Source organism: Eurosta solidaginis, chromosome X (assembly GCF_040869045.1).
Source record: "Eurosta solidaginis isolate ZX-2024a chromosome X, ASM4086904v1, whole genome shotgun sequence".
Taxonomy (NCBI): domain Eukaryota; kingdom Metazoa; phylum Arthropoda; class Insecta; order Diptera; family Tephritidae; genus Eurosta; species Eurosta solidaginis.
This window is the reverse complement of record NC_090324.1, coordinates 81,132,381-81,148,629: the sequence shown is the minus strand read 5'-3', so window position 1 is coordinate 81,148,629 and position 16,249 is coordinate 81,132,381. Positions and strand designations below refer to the sequence as shown.

At 35.1% G+C, this 16,249-nt stretch overlaps 1 protein-coding gene across 1 annotated transcript; it reads left to right on the top strand.

The window, feature by feature from the left end:
• The first annotated feature begins 458 nt into the window (after positions 1–458).
• LOC137234463 (putative nuclease HARBI1) lies at positions 459–4,420 on the top strand. Its single transcript, XM_067757985.1, has 5 exons — positions 459–578; positions 640–1,078; positions 1,142–1,286; positions 1,439–1,731; positions 4,409–4,420. Exons 1-5 carry the CDS (start codon positions 481–483, stop codon positions 4,418–4,420), a joined length of 987 nt encoding a protein of 328 aa, XP_067614086.1. The 5' UTR covers positions 459–480.
• The last annotated feature ends 11,829 nt before the right edge of the window (positions 4,421–16,249 follow it).

The window sequence follows — 16,249 nt, the reverse complement described above, 5'->3', positions numbered from 1 at the left end:
GAGTTTGAATGAATGAAAAATAACATTAAACAGCCCGTTATGTCGTGTCAAATGCCCAACAATAGAATTTAGAAATTATTTTGAGGAAATTTTGTGGCATTACTTAATCGCAAACACTGAACGCTATTCTCTGACAATTCAGATATAAGTTGATGGTGGAAATGCCGCCATTGTCACGGCAAACAGCTTCGAATCGGCGCTGTAATAAAATATCTTCGAATCCGTTTATGTATCCAAAAAAGCCAGGGGGCCTACTCTGTATTGCGATGCGAAAGGCAGTGCGATGCGAAAATAAATTGCGATGCGAAAGGTAATTGGAACTCTGTAGCGCTATCGCATTGCTAACAGTGTCGCTTTTTTATTTTTCGCAAATTTTTTGCTTGAGTATGCATCACTGACCAAAGTCAAAGAAAGAGAACAAAACAAACAAGACGATTACAATTTCGGCTAACGATTAATTTTTGTTGAACAAATTAAAAAATGGATTCTGTAGCATTATGGGACGATTTAAATGAAGAAAGAATTGATAGGAGGATTATAAGAGACAACTCCAACATTATGAGTCTCAGCGATCAAAGGTAATTTAAACGTTACAAAATTACTCATACATATACTATTGCTTTATGTTCTATTCATTAGTTTTGTGCAGAATTTTCGGCTTAATAAGGAGGCCTTTTTGTATGTGCTAAATAGCATTAAAAGTGAGTTGAAAACCCCACGGAGAGCAACGGCAGTTCCTGAAATAATAAAAGTTTCTACAACGTTGAAGTTTCTTGGTCAGGGTGCATACCAACACTTGATTGGCCAAGACCGTCACGCGGGATTAGCACAGCAAACCGTTTCGAGTTGTATTTTGGAAGTTTGCAGTGCAATTGAAACGATATTGTGTCCAAAGCATATTACTTTTTCAATGAGCAATCGGGAAAAACAGGATGCCAACCGTAGGTTTTATGCTAAATGCGGAATTCCGGGTGTGATCCGAGCTGTGGACGGAACGCACATTCAAATGATAAGGCCATCAAAAGACGAACATCTATTTTTTAACCGAAAGCTTAAGCACAGCATAAATGCAATGATCGTAAGTGTATTTCGATTAAATAAGATTACTTTTATTGTGCCTACATGTTTTGTTCTATTTTAGATATGTGATCACAAAATGCAAATAAGAGCGGTCAATGGTAAATTTGGAGGTGCATCGCATGATTCGCACATATGGAACTTGTCCGCTGAGCGCGAATATTTAAGGACTGCCTATGAAAATGGAGATACTGGCCAACGAATTCTCGGTAAGCTTTTTAATATATCGATTTAATGTAATGGTAGCATACACGCATTAACATAGTTACTTATGTAATATATAACATAATATATATACATATAATAAATGGTAATGAATGCTATTCAGCTAAACATACCTTTATGTTTTTGTTATCTGCAGGTGACTCAGGATATCCGTTGGAACCATGGCTTCTTACGCCATACAGGAATTCTGCGGAGGATTCTGACGAGAATTTTTTCAATCAAAAACATTCAAAGGGAAGGTCTCTCATTGAGAGAGTTTTTGGTGTTTTGAAAGGTCGATTTCGCTGCCTTTTGGCCTCAAGAGAGTTGCATTATGCTCCAGCAAAAGTGGTGCGAATACTAAATGTTTGTTATGCCCTGCACAATATTTGTATAATGTTCAAAGTTGAAAATCTTCCCAGCTCAGAAATTGAACCGGAAGAAGTGAACGTAATAAATGCAGAAAACGTGGAAAATCATAGAATGGGAAATATTGCTAGTTGTATCAGAGACCAAATAAAAAATAAAATTAAAGAAAAAAAAAACTTTTTTAAAAATAAGCTTTTATTATTGTTTAATAAAATTAACTAAAAAGTAAACAATAAATTGACTCTAAAGAAATATAACACTTTATAAGTTCATTGTAAGCTTTAACGATAATTAGGCTTTTTCGTCTGCGACAAAAGAATTCTATATTGTACATAATTATATATCTTTAACATTAAAACTTTACACCTAAATTATTAAACCGTACAGTTTATATCACAGTTCTAATTGTTCTAATAAAAAACGTGTTGAATTTTGATGGTATAATTAAGAACATTTAGGATCACCTTTTCTTGATATCGCAATGTAACACGCTTTTATTAGAACAATTAGGACTGTGATATAAACTGTAAGGTTTAATAATTTAGGTGTAAAGTTTTAATGTTAAAAATATATATGTAATTATGTACAATATAGAATTCTTTTGTCGCAGAGGAAAAAGCCTAATTATCGTTAAAGCTTACAATGAACTTATAAAGTGTTATATTTCTTTAGAGTCAATTTATTGTTTACTTTTTAGTTAATTTTATTAACCAATAATAAAAGCTTATTTTTAAAAAAGTTTTTTTTTTCTTTAATTTTATTTTTTACTTTTTAGTTCGTTTTATTAACAAGTAATAGAAGCTTGTTCTTATAAAAGCCTTTTTCTTAAATCTAATTTAAATATGCATTTTTTTTTTAATTTTTAGTAGGGTAAAATTTTGTTCAAATTAGTTATGTAACCTTTACTTAGTTATTTGTAACGTTTCTCATGCATCAACTTACTTTTTAGTTAATTTTATTAACCAATAATAAAAGCTTATTTTTAAAAAAGTTTTTTTTCTTTAATTTTATTTCTTTCTTTAATTTTATTATATCATAATCCTAATATATTGGGGCATATTCATAATCGAAATAAAATGTGACTAAGTTAGTTGAAGCATTTTTGACAGAGAGCACATATAAAATTGTGTCAAACAGTGTTAAATAACTTAACTTTGCCTATGCCGCGTTCTGTTTACAACTACTTATTGCAGATCTCTCATCTGTGGGTTAAATCTGTTTTAAAATAAAATTCCTACTTTCGCTTAGCTAAAATTCCATCGCCAAAAATCTGTAAAACAAAATCAAGTGCGCAGAAAAGTATGCAACACTTACCGATAACAGCCTAACGGCGTTAGCGTTCGTTGTATCACAGAATTTTTACACTTTGAAAATGACGGCTGTTGTTTGCAAGGTTGCATTCCTTTGAGTCTTCGTTTTCACCATCTGGATTAACAAAGTCATGAGCCTGGACATTCGTGCAATTTTAGTGATGTAAATTGCATGGCGCCAGCGCCAATGCGGTGCCAGCTCAATGGTAGCTCATTGACGAAATGACTCCAATCGAATTTTTGACGCTACTTAGTAGTGAGTTCGTAGTACATTTCACTTGCACTATTGAGTGAAACGAATTTTGTTTGTCAGGCACGAGTATGGTGTTATTGGCGCTACTGACAATGATGACACTGAGCTGATGGCGGTAGCGCTGGTAGTTCAGCTTTTGAATCAGAGAAAGAATTGATGACCCGTGCAAATTATTATGGCTTTGGCCGTGTAAATTATTATGTTGTATTTGCAACAAATAAATGCTGCGGACATAACAACCGGAGTCATTTTTGAGTTGTATATTTTAAATTTAATGCAAATTAATATGGGTGTGTTTGAGCGGCCAAATAATAACAGTAGTATTGTTAAAGTGCTGCTAAGTTGATGGAATGTCGCTAATTTCCTAGCGATGATCAATAGATTTTCAATATTTCGTTCAACGGACACGCGAAATTGCCACATCTGCTCAAATTTTCCAAGTTTTTCCATTCTTGATTTAACTTAAGCTGTTATGCCAATATTTTTCAACCAGCTTTTTTCAAATAGGTAAATTTTCCAAAAGCAAAATAAATTACATAAAAGATTACAGAGTTAAACAGCCTTAAAATTTCAGCTATGTTGGTTATACACAGAAATACAACAGAGGGTTGTGTCTCCGCTTTTCACAAGCATTGGGATTCACCACGCGTGATTCACCACGTCCAAATATCACAATCCACGGATAGGTACCGGCGGGTTTGTATGGGACTTAGGCTGTTATGCCAAAGTAAATACAAATCTTTACCGATAACTGTGTTATCGATTAATTTATCGAATTCTAACAAAGTAATATTGCATTGTCATCGGAGTTATACATGTGTGCAAAATTTCAGCTCAATCGGACACCGGAAAGTGTATCAAATTTAACTTGCAAGATTCCATTACAGACAACAAAAGTGAAACTAAATAAAAGCTTATAATGACATGATTTCCAATAGAAATGCTTTATAAAAAAGTGGTTTAAATTTAACGTTATTTATTTATGTATTTTTACGGCTGCTAAGGCCTACAACTTAAACTACTAAATATAATTCAGTATTATTTAAATTCAAGTTTTCAGTCTTTTATTTAAGTAAGGGTTACAAATTGTGTATATATATAAAAACTAATACTATTTATGTATTTTTACGGCTGCTAAGGCCTACAACTTAAACTACTAAAAATAATTCAGTATTATTTAAATTCACGATTTCAGTCTTTTATTTAAGTAAGGGTTACAAAGTGTGTATATATATAAAAACTAATAATAATTGTATATAAATAACATACATACTGAAAAGTGCACCAAACTATACTTCGGTAATGCACTGTGTATATGCAGGTACATATGTACGTAAATAAATAGAAAATAAAAAGGAAATTTTATTACAAAAACTAAGCCACTTGTAGTACATAAATTCTGTGTATACATATCTTTAAAAAAAATGTTGTGTATCTGTTACTACTTTTTGGATATTGCTTTGTTGGCCTGTAACTCCACATCCAACATTTGTTTTGTAATTTCTAATTTGTTTAATTTGATTCTTAAATTTTCACGGTCCATTCTTTGTTTATGGACAAATTGTTCTTTGGCGAACTTTAACTTTTTATTTTTTATTTTTAATGTAATTCTCATTGTTCTGGCAATGTTTTTCAAATTGCCATTAATCTCATTTAGCACTTTTACTGACTTGCTTTGGTATTCAATTTGGTTGTCTACTTGCCTTTCCAATAGACTCTGCTTCTTTCGTGGAGTAAGTACCGATCGGCTGCAGCAAGGTTCCTGTTGTTGTTGTAGCAAGAAAGGTTGCTCGTTCTCCTATTCACTCATTTCCACCGAATCGCTGTCGTCATTAAAAGCAGCTTCCAAAATTTCACTTGGTACTTCCGTCATAGCCTGCCGCGCACCAAACTCCCGCGTGCCAGCTATCCCGTCGACTGCTTGGTCCATCGATAGCAAATCGCTAGCTTGCTGTTCCAATGGGGTGAGTGCGGAGTAAACAGATGGGCCGCCCCCCGTACCAGCAATATTGGTTTTATTGCGACGCATTTTGGCCTTCAAATGGACTTTGTAGTCAGCCCAAACCTATACATTTTATTAATCCCATTATAGAATTAAAAGTACACATATATCACCCAACCTACTTTTTTCCAGCCGGTGATATCACGCATCGGAGGAGTTCGAATTGTTGCTTTTGTGTTTGTTTTGTTTTTTGAGTTGTCCTATATATTTTCAAAAGAATGTACAATGAATATAAAGATATCAATTTATAAAATCATCAATTAATACTTACATATTTGTACAATGCGAATGCCTATTACTTGTAGCAAGAAAAATGCGAAAATGAATGCTGTTTGACATTCGCTTTCGCAGTACAGAGTGCCGGCAATGCGAAAAGGGAGAAAAATTGCGAATGGGCAAAATGTGAATGCGAAAGTCAAAATATGCATGCGAATGTCAAGATACAGAGTACCGATTTTGCGATTTCGCGTATTTTTTCTTTCGCATCGCAATACAGAGTAGGCCCCCAGGTTATATGAGAGAAAATTTACTGAATATATATTTATATGTGTGTACATTTTTGTTTTGTATTATAAAGTACATATATGTATACTAGGAATAATATTTGTTTTGCTAATTTGATACTCTTCAGTAAATTTGATGCTTCAAACTTTTGGCGAAGTACCTTTTGCTTGGTTATTTTCAACCAAAGTCTTTTTTTAACTAATTATATTTTTACTTAGTTTCGAAAAATTTGTTTGTTCATAAATCTTCAATTTAATGTTTTTAAAGGATCTACAGTGAAACAACAAACGGGTGCCAGCGAAAAGTGCCAGTAGGAACCTAAAATTTTCGAACTATTTCGAAAAATATCAAACTTGTGCCAAGTAAAAATACAAAGTTTTGGGGAATACTATATGAGTCTAGTCATATATACAGTGACGGACAAAAATCTGCATACGTCTCCTATTTTTGCTACATTGAAAGACTTATAACTTATCTGGAATATATGTATATAAAGTTTTATTTTAAACCCTTTTCTTATCATATTAAACTAAAAATTCCTTACATTAACATTAAACTCCAACTGAGAAAGGAATGTTAACACAACGTATACAAATGTTTACATACAGAACGAAAATAATCCGTTTTATAATGAATAACTTGTGAGGACCCCAAAACCGAGGGTTTTGTACTCTCACAACATATATCTATTTTCTCATTTTTTACATGTTATACAATGATTGAACTTAACTCCGAATTTAACATTTGTACATTTTTATAACATGAATTATATCTTTATGAATTACACGTCAAAACACATACATGCGGTTGCATATTGAATTGTTATTTACTAAATTGAAGGATAAACCAGACTTGCGTACTTTTGCACGCAAGCAAAATATTTACATTTTTCGCCCACATAAGGTTCAAATATAGGTCACCCTAACATACACTAAAACATTTGGAAGGAAAATGGAAACACACAAAACATAATATTATGCCGGTCAACCAACCCTTTGCGCATCCAATGCACTCAGCCACAAATACAACATACATAATAATTTGGATAAACAAAGATCAGCAGTAAAAGTCACCAAACTAAGCGCTGCTACTAATTGGGACTTTTCTCTACATACTTACGTACAAGCATACGACACACCAACGCACGCGCTAAGCAGAAGCCGAAAGCATCAAACGAGGCCAACGCACCATCAAAACCAAGTGACAGCGAACATACGCATAAACACAAATGATCGAATTCGATAGGTAAAGCAAAGACTGGAAAACACGGCAGGCATACAATAAGCGTACGTACGAGATTTGGCACATTGTTCGCTATGTATATTAGGGCTCCCTAAAATTGGGATATGAAATGCCGGGATAGCGGATCGCCATACATGATCGAAAATATGCATATATGTATATATACCGATGTACCACCATATGTATGATAATGGAAAGAGGGAAAACGCATGTTAGCATGTAAGCGTATGTATGTACCAATAGAATACAGCGAAAGTAGCGTTAAACTAGAATTCGATTTTTGCATTTCCAACTTTTATAATGGTTATTGTAAAATTACTGACTGCCAGTGTGCAGTCCTACATAATTTTATAACTGAGGAATTAATACAATGAATTGTTTTTAGGAAGTAACTGTCCACCGGCGTACAAAATCGTATATAAGGGCGGCAAATTAGCTTGTAAGATCAGAAGCTAGGAGATAGGCATACGAGTCAGTCGACTTCTACCACTGATCAGCACGACCTGAAGGTTTCTACTTCATTTCGTGATTAATTTTATATTCAGTGGGAGGTTTCTACTCCAACTGACGGAGAGCTTAGCAGAGGGGTTCTACCTCAGCTACTCTTATCTAGACAGGGACAGAGAGTAGGAGTAGCCATTAAGGACATCGATTTTTTTGAATAAATCTTATAACGTTTTCGAAACTCCTTTGTCTATTTATTTTCATCGGAATAGGTTCCCCCACCAAATATAGGAACCCTGGACGGACTGGGCATACATCAGCAGGAATTAGTCCGTCACAAACTTCACTAACTATTAAATAATAATATTTGTTGATATTTAGTCGGTCCACCATTAGCATCAATAACAGCTTGAAGCCGTCCTATGCTACTAAATTTGTCAACCCTGTAGGTGTTATAGATACTGTTCCAAGTCTCTATGATGCGTTCTTTGAAGACAGCAGCGCCACAAACATGCTTTTTTGTAATTTTCCGTTCTAAAATTCCCAAGACATGCTCAATGATAATTGAGGGCTTTGGGGTGGTATATTTAATTGTCTTGACAATATGTGCTGTATGATTTGGATCGTTATCCTGCTAAAAGATCCAACCCGCACCGCTGCAATTTATCCATTGATGGTTTTAAGTTATCTTCCAATGAAGACTTGTATATAAAACGATCCACATTATTCTCAATATATGTTATTCTACCTACTCCAGATGCCGCAACAGCTTCCCAAACAATAACACTGCCGCCACTATACCTTATAGCTGATACCAAATTCTTCGGATCGATTGCAGTAATTTTCCTCCATCACACTTTTGTTCTTCCATTGCTACCGAAAAAAACGTTACCTCATCGGTTAGCAAAACTGTTTGCCAAAAATCTGGACGAAAATAGCTTAAGTTGTAACCGTGTTAACTTTTATATTGACAGTCAAGCGGCAATTAAGGCAATAATCTGGCATAGTGCAGCATCTAAATGCGTGATAGAGTGTAAGCAGTCTCTGCAGAGAACCGGGACAGGGAGAAGCATACATCTATGTTGGGTCCCAGGGCATATGGGAATAGATGGGAATGAAAAAGCGGATGAACTAGCTAAGAAGGGCGCATCCCTTGAAGCTTGCTCCGTAGACGTCCCAATTAAACTGGGCGATATTAAGCGAAGGCTAAAGGTGCACATGATCGACCAAGCGTGAAAGGCGCGAATTCACGCGCGGGGCTGTAAAGTGTGCAAGATTATGTATAGGTCTTGCAACCTTAGACTAACGAAGTTGTTTCTATCATTAAAAAGAGAGGTCTGTAGATTCGTGACGGATATTCTGACTGGACACTACCTTCTGACGTCACATGCCTTTAAATTAGGCTTGGTCAGTGATAGCAGATGTAGGAAGTTCGGGTTGGAGGAGGAAACGATCGAGCATGTTCTGTGCTCGTGTCCTGCGCTTGCTTGGCTAAGACTCCAGCTATTAGGATTGATATAGCTCTCAGATCTAGAAGCAGCAAGTGGCTTAAGTCCTAGGAGGCTTCTAGTATTTGTCAAGAGGACAGAGTTACTTTATAACATAGGTCCTAGTTTTTGATAGGGTTTTTCAGTTTGGTCGCTAAAACAAACTTCTGGTATGTGATAATAATGATGATAAATCGTCAAACCTATCGTAACAAAATTCGGCAGAGAGGTTGCCTTTACTATAAGGAATGTTTTCAAGAAAATGAACGAAATTGGTTAAGGACCACGCCCACTTTTATAAAAAAGATTTTTAAAAGGGTCGCGGACGAATAAAATAGGCTATATATTTGCAAAAAAGAGCTTTATATCAATGGTATTTCATTTCCCAAGTGGATTTATAACAGTAAATAGGGAAAACTTCAAAATTAAAAAAAAAAACGGGCGTGGCACCGCCCTTTTATGACTAAGCAATTTTCTATGTTTCAAGAGCCATAGCTCGAAGGAAAATTAACGGATTGTAATAAAATTTGGTACGCAAATTTTACCTATAGCAGGAAATATTGCTATAAAAAACGGACGAGATCGGTTAAAGACCACGCCCGCTTTTATATTAAAGATTTTAAAAAGGGGCGTATGTGAAAATAATAATATATATCTTAGCCAAAAAGAGTTTTTCATCAATAGAATTTTGTTTCTAAATTGAATTATAACACTAATTGGAAAATACTAAAATTTTTGAAAATGGGTGTGGCACCGCCCATTTTTTGTCTATGAAATTTTCAATGTTTCGAGAGCCATAACTCGAAGAAAAATTTACATATCGTACACATATTTTCCTTATAGCAGGAAATATTTCTAGTAAAAATGGATAAGATTGGTTAAGGACCACGCCACTTTTATATGAGTGACTTTAAAAAGGGTCGTAGGCAAAAATAATAAGTTAAATCTTAGCGAAAAATAGTTTTGTGCCAATCGTATTTTGTGCCATTATAACAAGAAATGGAAAAAATTCAAATTATGAAAAATTGGCGTGGCACTGTCTCTTTCTTACAATTCTGTTCCCAACGTTTCTTGAGCCATAACTCGACGAAAAATTTGGTGCACACGTATGCCTTTTAACTGGAAATATTTTCAGTAAAAATGGACTAAATCAGTTAAGTCGCCTTTTTTTATATAAAAGATTTTGTAAAAGTGCGTAGATGCAGGTAGTAAGCTATTTCTAGTAAAAGGTGGAAAATTTCGTTAATAACCCTGCCCTTTTTTTGTAATAACGCTTTTTTGTAAAATGGCAAATGTGTGTGTTTATGTGTATTGTTCTCTTATATCGTTATTTTCAAATAAACAGTAGGGAACTCCCCATATCTGAAGGAAAACTGCATTATTACCCCCTCAAGGTCATTGGTGTTAGCCTCTGTATCCTTTTTGCTTCTTTTAAACGAAAATTAGTCAGAATAGAACCATATGTATATGTATTATTGCGTAGACTTGTAACACTATTAAGCCCACAAAGCAAACAACAACAGCATTTCAAGTGTACAGCTGGGTATGTAATGTTCGGTTTCACTCGAACTTAGACTTCCTTACTTGTTTTATTTATAATTGCATATTAAGTTTGTTACGAATCTCAAAACTATAAGTCCTTAAAGGGGAAGAGTCAGATCCACCAATAAGTCAGGATGACGGTATGAGTTAATTTACCTTGTACGTCTGTCTGTCTGTCCATCTGTCTGTTTGAACGCAAACTAGTCCCTCACTTTTTGAGATATCTTGATGAAACTTTTTTCAGCGGGTATGTTTTGTTATCGAATTACACATAACACGGATCGGACCACTCATATCCCCCATACAACTGATTTTGCGGAAGAGTTTTTTTTTTGTAATATCTTCCTCAATTTATCAGTTAGAAGCCCCAAATTCCACCAAATGCTTTTGTATATGGCACATATTGTTGTCTTTCGTAAATATAGCATATTTCCCATACAACCGATTGTTCAGATAAGAACCTTTTTATAAGCTTTTTATTTAGTTTCACTTTTGTTGTCTGTAATGGAATCTTGCAAGTTAAATTTGATACACTTCCGGGTGTCCGATTGAGCTGAAATTTTGCACACATGTATAACTCCGATGACAATGCAATATTACTTTGTTAGAATTCGATAAATTAATCGATAACACAGTTATCGGTAAAGATTTGTATTTACTTTGGCATAACAGCCTAAGTCCCATACAAACCCGCCGGTACCTATCCGTGGATTGTGATATTTGGACGTGGTGAATCATGCGTGGTGAATCCCAACGCTTGTGAAAAGCGGAGACACAACCCTCTGTTGTATTTCTGTGTATAACCAACATAGCTGAAATTTTAAGGCTGTTTAACTCTGTAATCTTTTCTGTAATTTATTTTGCTTTTGGAAAAATTACCTATTTGAAAAAAGCTGGTTGAAAAATATTGGCATAACAGCTTAAGTTAAATCAAGAATGGAAAAACTTGGAAAATTTGAGCAGATGTGGCAATTTCGCGTGTCCGTTGAACGAAATATTGAAAATCTATTGATCATCGCTAGGAAATTAGCGACATTCCATCAACTTAGCAGCACTTTAACAATACTACTGTTATTATTTGGCCGCTCAAACACACCCATATTAATTTGCATTAAATTTAAAATATACAACTCAAAAATGACTCCGGTTGTTATGTCCGCAGCATTTATTTGGTGCAAATACAACATAATAATTTACACGGCCAAAGCCATAATAATTTGCTCGGGTCATCAATTCTTTCTCTGATTCAAAAGCTGAACTACCAGTGCTACCGCCATCAGCTCAGTGTCATCATTGTCAGTAGCGCCAATAACGCCAAACTCGTGCCTGACAAACAAAATTCGTTTCACTCAATAGTGCAAGTGAAATGTACTACGAACTCACTACTAAGTAGCGTCAAAAATTCGATTGGAGTCATTTCGTCAATGAGCTACCATTGAGCTGGCACCGCATTGGCGCTGGCGCCATGCAATTTACATCACTAAAATTGCACGAATGTCCAGGCTCATGACTTTGTTAATCCAGATGGTGAAAACGAAGACTCAAAGGAATGCAACCTTGCAAACAACAGCCGTCATTTTCAAAGTGTAAAAATTCTGTGATACAACGAACGCTAACGCCGTTAGGCTGTTATCGGTAAGTGTTGCATACTTTTCTGCGCACTTGATTTTGTTTTACAGACTTTTGGCGATGGAATTTTAGCTAAGCGAAAGTAGGAATTTTATTTTAAAACAGATTTAACCCACAGATGAGAGATCTGCAATAAGTAGTTGTAAACAGAACGCGGCATAGGCAAAGTTAAGTTATTTAACACTGTTTGACACAATTTTTATGTGCTCTCTGTCAAAAATGCTTCAACTAACTTAGTCACATTTTATTTCGATTATGAATATGCCCCAATATATTCGGATTATGATATAATAAAATTAAAGAAAGAAATAAAATTAAAGAAAAAAGACTTTTTTAAAAATAAGCTTTTATTATTGGTTAATAAAATTAACTAAAAAGTAAGTTGATGCATTAAAACAAATGGATAGGATGAGAAACGTTACAAATAACTAAGTAAAGGTTACATAACTAATTTAAACAAAATTTTACCCTACTAAAAATTAAAAAAAATGCATATTTAAATTAAATTTAAGAAAAAGGCTTTTCTAAGAACAAGCTTCTATTACTTGTTAATAAAACGAACTAAAAAGTAAAAAATAAAATTAAAGAAAAAAAAACTTTTTAAAAATAAGCTTTTATTATTGGTTAATAAAATTAACTAAAAAGTAAACAATAAATTAACTCTAAAGAAATATAACACTCTATAAGTTCATTGTAAGCTTTAACGATAATTAGGCTTTTTCCTCTGCGACAAAAGAATTCTATATTGTACATAATTACAGATATATTTTTAACATTAAAACTTTACACCTAAATTATTAAACCTTACAGTTTATATCACAGTCCTAATTGTTCTAATAAAAGCGTGTTACATTGCGATATCAAGAAAAGGAGATCCTAAATGTTCTTAATTATACCATCAAAATTCAACACGTTTTTTTATTAGAACAATTAGAACTGTGATATAAACTGTACGGTTTAATAATTTAGGTGTAAAGTTTTAATGTTAAAGATATATAATTATGTACAATATAGAATTCTTTTGTCGCAGACGAAAAAGCCTAATTATCGTTAAAGCTTACAATGAACTTATAAAGTGTTATATTTCTTTAGAGTCAATTTATTGTTTAGTTTTTAGTTAATTTTATTAACCAATAATAAAAGCTTATTTTTAAAAAAGTTTTTTTTTTCTTTAATTTTTGTAATTGTACTTCATTTTACAACTAGAAACATAAGCAAAAGATTACGTATAGGGAAAACATTTTTATCTGAAAAATTGTGAAGATCGGTGGAATATATAGCATATGTCCCATACAACCAAAGTTTCAGACCAGAAACTTTTCGCAATTTCTGCACCATTTGAACTGCTATAAGCTTCAAATTTTAGCAAACGATTACGTACATATATATTATTTATTGTTGTATGAAAAAATCGTAGAGATCGGTCGTATATATAGTATAGAAGCTTTTCATCATATCTGCCCCATTTTAATGGCTAGGAGCTTCAAATTTCATCAAATACTTTTACGACATTTATCGCTTTGATATGTGGATTCATGAGCTGAGCTATCTTATGCAGAAACGATAAACTTCGCATCTCCACACATATGTAGCGGGAGCCTGTGGGTTATATACTATGTCTACACGGTACACGATTTCGGTAGTATGATTTCGTAAATTACATTCCTGTCGATCGTAAATTACATTCCATACGATCATGCTTTTTCTTTTGCATAGTTTCAAATGACATTTTTTTTCGCTTTTTTCCCACAGCTGAATTAAAACTTTCAAGATAAACATATGTTTTTGAAATTTGGCAGCTAGTGCCGGCGGACCATCGATTATCTTGTGTAAATTGTAATCGACCACAGAGTCGCTCAGTAAATTGCACATAATTTGGGTCCGATTTCGATGAAATTAAGAAGAATTTCTAATTTCGTTTAACAGATTTCACATAACGAAATTAGCCAATTTCGAGCTAATTTCTGCTGAAATTAGGAATCTTCTGAAATCAACTTAATTTTGGTGCCGTGGAGACATAGTATTGTCACGGATATTAGCATCACTAAGCTATACCATCCCTAAGGCGATGCTAAGGCCATGCTAAGCGGTATTTACGTCAGTAATCAAATCATGTATACACATATATAAGGCAGCCGAGAGATGTCACACACAGATACATTTACTTATACGCCTATATGTGTGCGAGAGACTGTAAACTACAAACTGACATAGATCTGGGACACGCTGAAAAGTAGACAATTGTAAACAAGTAGAAACTATACAAGTAAACAAGTATAAAACTATAAACACACGAAGTAGTTGGTAGGTTCTGGAAATAGAAGAGCCTAGATGTATGCAGCGTAAACTATAAAAGCGGCGCAAGCGAGTAAGAAGTAATTCAGTTTGATTTGAATTGTCAAGCAGTTTCGACTAAGACGCTATCTAGCGAGCAAGAGCAGTATTATTTTGAATAGTAGAGTTTCATTTGAGCTATCAATCAGTTTTGTTATTAAGCAAGCTATTCGCTGCACAGTTTGAGTGGTATTGTGAAGTACTTTAATAAAGGCCATGTTGCATTATTCCAAATTGGAGTTATTTATTCAACAGTTTAGTGATTCGAACTTAGCAGAGGATTGCAAATAAGAGGATTTGCAAGTAAATTCGTTACAATTGGTGTCAGAAGAGGAATTGTTGAATAAATTCCAGAAGACAACAAGGACATGGCAAAGTTCAGTGAATTGAAGATCCGGCAACTGAAGAAGGAGTAGGAGAGCCGTGGATTGAATACAAGCGGCGTTAAACTCGACATTCAGGCACGGCTACGAGGGGCAATGGAAGTAGAAGGAATTGATGTGGAAGAGTATGTCTTTCATCTTGATGGCGAGGAGACAACAAAAATTGAAGAGAAAAACGAAACATCGCAGACGCTTACCAGCACAGACTTGAACATGATATTGGCTGTAATATCTGCACAAACATCGACAGTAGCATCAATGTCGTCGCAATTGGCATCCCAACTGGAAGCGCAAGAGGCACGTATAACAGAAATGTCATCGCAAATATCCACCAACATGTCATCTCAACTAGAAGAACAGAAAGCGTGTATGTCATCACAGATGGAATCCCAAGAGACACGAATAACATCGAAGATGGAAGAACAGAAAACACACATGGCGTCACAAATTGCAGAACAATTAAAAGAACAAGAGGCACGCATAACATTACAGCTCGAAGCATAAGAAGAGCGTATCTCAACAAAGGTGGAGACACAGGAAACAAAATTCTCATCGCAGCTGGAGGCTGTTAGTGAACGACAAAATAAAGTGGAGGCCGAGATGGATGCTTTGAAAGATCGGATTCAGGAGTTACAATTGAACCGTCCAATCACTTCAACGTCTACTCTGAAGGTAAAATCCCCAACGTTTGATGGTTCTGTTTCATTACAGGTATTTAAGCTTCAATTTGAGAAGACGTCGGCAGCGAACAACTGGAATGCTGAGGATAAAGTTGCTGCACTGTTCGTGGCATTGAAGGGGCCAGCAGCGGAAATCTTACAGACGATTCCCGAAGGAGAGCGGAACAAATATGAAGCATTGATGGCTGCTGTAGAACGACGTTATGGAAGCGAGCATAGAAAACAGATATACCAAATGGAGTTGCTAAACCGCTTCCAGAGGCCTGGTGAAACATTGCGAGAGTTTGCGTCGGATATTGAAAGGATAGCACATTTAGCAAATGCGGACGCACCAGTGGAGTACACTGAATGGGTAAAGATTCAGAGCTTTATAAATGGCATACGGGACGTCGAAACAAAGCGAGCTACATACGCAAACCCAAAGCCAACATTCGCAGAAACTGTGTCACAAGCTCTGGTTCAGGAAACAGCGTCGCTTCTGTGTAAGCCAGTTTTCAAAGCACGCCGTGTGGAAGTAGAAAGCCCAGAGTGGGTAGACGCAATATTGGAAGCGCTGAAAGGATCGCAAAAGCGGAGTGAAAAAGTTACCAGATGCTTCAAATGCGGGAAGTCCGGTCACATTGCACGTCATTGCGGTCTTGGTCCTAATATTTCCAACAATGGGGGTGGCCGTAAACGCAAAGCTGGAGGAAATGAGCAAGATCGTGTCGGATGTAAAGAACGAAAACTTGCTCCGGCTATTGAATGTCCTGTGATACCTGTGTCGCAAATTGGTAGAAAATCGAGCAG

What these genes read in the sequence shown, in the direction of transcription:
- LOC137234463 (XM_067757985.1), top strand. Translation starts at nt 481, where the DNA reads ATGGATTCTGTAGCATTATGGGACGATTTAAATGAAGAAAGAATTGAT. An exon ending in ATGAGTCTCAGCGATCAAAG is followed by an intron (nt 579 to 639) that starts GTAATTTAAACG and finishes TCTATTCATTAG; the next exon opens with TTTTGTGCAGAATTTTCGGC. An exon ending in ACAGCATAAATGCAATGATC is followed by an intron (nt 1,079 to 1,141) that starts GTAAGTGTATTT and finishes GTTCTATTTTAG; the next exon opens with ATATGTGATCACAAAATGCA.